Source organism: Pinus tabuliformis, chromosome 2_2 (genome assembly GCF_031772625.1).
Source record: "Pinus tabuliformis cultivar Carrire ecotype Pingquan chromosome 2_2, CPIR1, whole genome shotgun sequence".
Lineage (NCBI taxonomy): Eukaryota > Viridiplantae > Streptophyta > Pinopsida > Pinales > Pinaceae > Pinus > Pinus tabuliformis.
The window spans coordinates 322,946,276-322,951,997 of NC_142300.1; the positions used below are offsets into that span (position 1 = coordinate 322,946,276).

Consider the following 5,722-nt stretch of genomic DNA (forward strand, 5'->3'; position numbering starts at 1 on the left):
AACAAATATGTGTTATAAACAGAGAGGTATAAACACATAAAAGAGATAGATGTACTTCACCAACAACTTGACACATGAATCCTATGAAAGAGCTTCTGTATTACTTGGAAAATCTGTTGATGCTTCAGAAAAATATACAATAGTGTTTCTTTGTACAAAAACCAACCTCTATTACTTCAACAAGTAAAGTATTTATAACTAATTTACAAAAAATATCCTGTCCAGATGACAAGGATGTATCTACAAAATAATAGGACTGAATTAAGCTAACTTATTACAATGAAATCAAGAAAAATGAACCGTTTGAAGTGGTGACACTGAAATGAGGGAACAACTAGTTGTTTGGCACGGAAATATTGTATGTGTTGTAATGCTGAGTTGTACCACTGAAATTACCTTTTACTCTAGTAATTCATAGAGTTTATCCTAGCGTTGTTCGCTTGGGATATTCATCTTCATCAGCTTCCTGTATACTTTTTTGACTTCAGTATACTTGGAAAATGTCAGTCGGGTGATGAACAAGTTCTGAACTGCATATTGAATGTCAAGATCATATGACAGTGCTTCCAGGAACGTTATTCCTGTCATGCTGAGTCCTTTGGTTGTAACCTGTTATCACTTAAGAAACAATTTCCAAATTGTTCACATCAGTTTGATTGTAAAGGTTAGGTGCTAGTCTAGGTTTAATTTTTTGTTTACTTTAGTGTCTAAGTCCTAGGAGTCTTGATGGTATGGTTAAATAAAGGTCAAGTATCCATTCTCATTCATCACTGGTCTCATAACTCACATAGTTTCCATGTATCAGCTTTGTTCGAAGGTTCTTATGTGTTACGAAACTGTTTAGGGGTTTTCGTAGTGCATAAACTCTATTTAGGTGTTTTCGTAGCGCAAAACCCACATTTTGCACGGGCTGCACTACGAAATCGGGGATTCGTTCGGATACGTAGAAAATCTCACCCAACTGTCATATCTATCAAAATCCGTTATGTTTACATCAACAGTTGTCAGCTTATACATTTCGCCTATCATATCCAACCGCTTATCCTCATCATTAGAGTCGTTAGGTGTCTTGGTACGCTGAGGTTGCAAGTTTCATAAGGAGCCGAGTATTCACAGTCATGATTTATGTTTGGGTTCATGCATGAGGAGCAAATTGTCAGGCGTTCGATTTAAAGTCTTTGAAGATCAAGCGAGGCAGCTTTCCTCATATATTTGTGAAGTCAAACTACACTATAGAGACTATGGAGGCAGAGCAGATTTTTGTTGATCATGTTGCACACCTAAAACTCTCAGATGGAGGCTCAGCTGCTACTGAATTGGCTGCAAATGCAGCCATTGTAAATACCTTTTTCGTTGTGTCTATAAATCACGTGGGAACTGAAGTGTTTCCTAATCCATTTACATCAGGTGATGGAAAACCTCAGCATGCAGATTTTGGTCACTTCTATGGTTCGAGTTACTTTTCAGCTCCAGATGCTTCTTGTACTCCTAGTCTTTCTCGCTATCAAGATGGCTTGATTGTTGCAGACATGGATCTCAACCTTTGCAGACAAGTAAATGATAAGTGGGCATTTCGCATGACGGCTCGTTATGATATGTATGCGAATCTACTTACAAATTACCTTGACCCACATTTCAAACCACAAATTATCGCAGATCCATTCTTGCAGCAGTAACCTCAATAATGTTTCTTATCCAAGGACAATCTAGCACAACTTGCCGAGAGTTTGGCCATAGAAGAAAAATATAAATACACACTGAATCTAATACTGTCAGGCAAATTCTGCAGAGAGTTTGGCTTCTAATTTTCTTTTTTCTGGGAAACATGGAAGATGCAGCAGTATGCAATGCCACCACCAATGGATCCTCTACTGAAGCAGCAGCATCAGAAGCCATTGAATCAAAGGGGTTTTCACCCTCTCCCGAGGGATCCCTTATGGGATATAATTCTTTGCACGATATTCTTCAATCAAATCTCCCGCCGTTACTCTACAAGGAAGTCAGCCAGTTGCTTTTAGGTGTAAATTGTGGCAAAGTAGTGTCACCCTTGTCTCTGCCAGAGACAGTACTTGCTATATCCAAAGAATCATCTTTTGATTTGCAGGCATATCGTTTCAATGCTGAGCCAGAGATGATGCGAGCTCCACGCATTGTTCGTGTTGGTCTTATTCAAAATTCCATTGTTCTTCCCACAACTGCTTCATTTTCAGAGCAGAGAAAAGCCATCATGCAGAAGGTTAAATGTATGATTGAAGTTGCTGGAGTTGCTTGTGTAAACATTGTCTGTCTACAGGAGGCCTGGACCATGCCATTTTCTTTTTGTACACGAGAAAAGAGGTGGTGTGAATTTGCAGAAAGTGTGGATGGAGAATCAACTCAATTTCTGAAGGATCTGGCACAAAAGTATAACATGGTGATTATCAGTCCTATTTTAGAGAGAGATATGAATCACGGTGAAGTTCTCTGGAACACTGCAATAGTCATAGGGAATCATGGCAACATTATTGGTAAACACCGTAAGAACCACATTCCAAGGGTTGGTGATTTTAATGAGAGCACTTACTATATGGAAGGAAACACAGGACATCCCGTGTTTGAGACTTGCTATGGGAAGGTTGGGATCAACATTTGCTATGGAAGACATCACCCTCTAAACTGGTTAGCATTTGGACTTAATGGAGCAGAGATTGTGTTCAACCCATCAGCTACTGTTGGGGGTCTCAGTGAGCCAATGTGGTCTATAGAGGCTCGCCATCTAACCAGAATTCACTTCCATGATTTTATGTTGGATGTACATAGCCTTCTTCAAAAGCAAAAAGGTCTAAGTGATCCTTTGGATGTTGTTGCTAATGATATTTCAAGTGAAGCAATTCTGTTGTGCATTGATGAGTTCATGGTAACAGATGTGGCAGATGCATTGATCCTGAATCAGATGTTTAGACATTTATTTAACAAAGGAATTATCTTGGTTTCCACTTCCAACAGGGCTCCTGATAATTTATATGAAGGTGGTCTTCAGAGGAATCTATTCTTTCCTTTCATCTCACTTTTGAAGGAGCGATGTGTTGTTCATGAGATTGGATCTTCCACTGACTATCGAAAGCTCACTTCAGCTCAGAAAGGATTGTATTTTTGTGGCAAAGATTCTTCTCATTTGCTCAAAGAAAAATTTCAAGAATTGATAAGTGGATATATGGCCACTCCAACAACTGTTGAAGTTGTCATGGGATGGACATTACAGATTCCTTTTGGAGCCAATGGTTGTGCTTATTTCCAGTTTGAAGATCTCTGTGAGAAACCTTTGGGTGCAGCAGATTATTTTGGGCTTTTCAAGCATTTCCATACTCTTGTACTGGAAGGCATACCTACTTTTGGAGCATACAACAGGACATCAGCATATCATTTTGTCACATTAGTTGATGTAATGTATGAGAACAAGGCGAAGCTACTTTGTTCAGCAGAGGCATCACCAGTGGAGCTGCTTACAGGGGCAGTCTCCTACTTTTTAGGAGCAGTAAAGGAGATGAGACATTAAGGGCCAGCAAGGATTTTTAAACATCCACCAAGCAAAACTAAAGGAGACCACTTGTCAAAGAACGAGTTTTTATTGTAATAAATGCTATTATCGGCATGATGTGGAGTTAGACTCCTAGTTGTCTTAGGTTTCTAAAACTTCTAGTTAGCAGTTGTTGTATTTAATAGTTAGTTAAAGTTTGAATAGGTGTCATAGCAAGCAGAATTCGAGTTCCCCTCATGCTGGAGGAGGAATCTCTGCCTTGTAAAGAATTCTATATATAGGAGAAAGAGCAATGTAATTGGGTTTGGAAATTTATTGAAAAAGGCTCTGATATTTGGCTTGATGTAAAAGACTCTGTTTTTAGTAATACAGTACTGGCTTTGCTTCTCAAGAATCATAAAGAATTCAATGTGATGAATGTCTTGTGTTGTCTTTTCCTATTATTTACAGTGTTATGAATATGTGATTACTTAGAAATCACTAACAGTGCTCTAATTTCCTTCATATATTCGTAAACTGTACTGGCCTTCTATGTGTTTGGTGTATTCTACATATGTTGGATTCTGAATGCCTTGACTTCTATGCAGAGCTAACCTCACTGTTAATACTAAAGCATATCTAACTCCATAAGCCCAATGGATACCTTCTAATTGTGTTTCCACCACTCTCATTTTTCTATCTTTGTTTCACAAGAGTTAGCCATCTTAATCATAATCAAAAATAATTAATCCTTTGAGAGAGCCCTCTCAGGTTGAGGAGGCTAAGCCTCAGCCTAAAGTAGGTTTGAAAGAGTTACTTGAAGTCTACCTGATCAGTAGCCTGTCAAGGTCTGGTTTTGAGATAACATAACCTTTGAACTATCTCTTTCTTTGTTCATAATCTACTCATTGTAATCTGGCCATGAGTTGAGCTTGTCATTAATTACAAACAGGTTTGGAGTTCCTTTCTTGTAGAGAGGCTCCATCTTGGCAAAGAATCTTTGTATGCCTATGTTCATATTTTGACCCTTCTCTTCGAGTTGTCTCATCAAATTCCTTTTAGTCAACACTTTCCTGACTTCCAAAATTGTTTTAGTCCTATCTTAAATTTCTAACTCTTCCAATTCTTTATTGTTCTTGGAATTTAGAAACTTGATAAGCTCAATGGCCTCATTTGTTTTATCTTCTAGCTGCTTTCTGACCTGCTCAATGGCTTCATTCGACCTTTCAATAAGCTCTTGTTGTTCAAAAATGATTTGGATTGAAGGCCAAATTTCTCCCATATCTTCATTAACCCTTTACCACATATTTTCCTTCACCTGTGCTAATGTATTGCCCATGGCATAGTCTTTTTCCATTTTCTGCAATCTTTGGGAAAAAATTTGTGACTTCTGTGTTTCTGTCAAGTAAGCATTTTCAAACCTTGTACTCTGCTCCTGTAAAAACTTTATCTCCAGCTTTGTTTCTTTAGCTCTCCTTCCTGTATTGACATATTTTCCATAGATTGAGCTAAATTAACTGAGCCATCAACAACAAATGTGGGAAGCAATCTTGAAGATGATGTTCTTGTTGTAGTGGTTGTTGTAGGGACACCTGTTTGTAATAGAGATGCAATAGGAACTTCATCGAGAGGAACAACTCCAAGTTGTGAATTTTGTTCCTTTTCCTTTATTAGCTTGTCCATTTCTGCTTCCATTTCTTTGATCTAGGAACCTTGCTCCACTAGAAGCTTTAGCATCTCTTCCTTTTGTAGCTTTGCCTCTCCAAGTTCCTTGGCCTGGGGGTCTTCTGTTTCTGGCAACTTCAATTGCTTCTTTAATGCTACAATGTCAGCATTCTTCTTTTTTACTATCTCCTCTGTAGATTTTGAATTGTCTAGATCAAGGTCGGCTTTGACCACCATTTCCTCCAAGTATTTGATTCTTGTATCTTTGGCAAGTGAGGATATTTTCTCCAATTTGAGTTGAGACTGCACATTATTTAGAGTAATTTGTAGTTTTGAGGCAATGATAGTAGTCTGTGTGAAAGTAGAATACACCATCTCCCCTTGCCTTCCTTTGCATATCTATTTGATCCAAAGGATGAACATCCTTTGCCTCAAATTCAAAAGTGGTTTGTTTGAAATCTGTTGTTGACTTTGGTTGGGGAGCTTGGGCCTGCAAGAATGCTATATGGATTCTTCCCTTCTCTGTATCATATGCTGAGATGATTCTGTGCTGAATGGATG

At 38.4% G+C, this 5,722-nt stretch overlaps 1 protein-coding gene and 1 pseudogene across 1 annotated transcript; both read left to right on the forward strand.

Moving 5' to 3' along the window:
* Nucleotides 1-1,241: 1,241 nt before the first annotated feature.
* Nucleotides 1,242-1,676, forward strand: LOC149192585 (beta-ureidopropionase pseudogene; annotated as a pseudogene).
* Nucleotides 1,677-1,784: 108 nt separating this feature from the next.
* Nucleotides 1,785-3,535, forward strand: LOC149192586 (uncharacterized). The gene has a single exon (XM_089406994.1). It carries the CDS (start codon nucleotides 1,826-1,828, stop codon nucleotides 3,533-3,535), a length of 1,710 nt encoding a protein of 569 aa, XP_089263120.1. The 5' UTR covers nucleotides 1,785-1,825.
* Nucleotides 3,536-5,722: the final 2,187 nt, after the last annotated feature.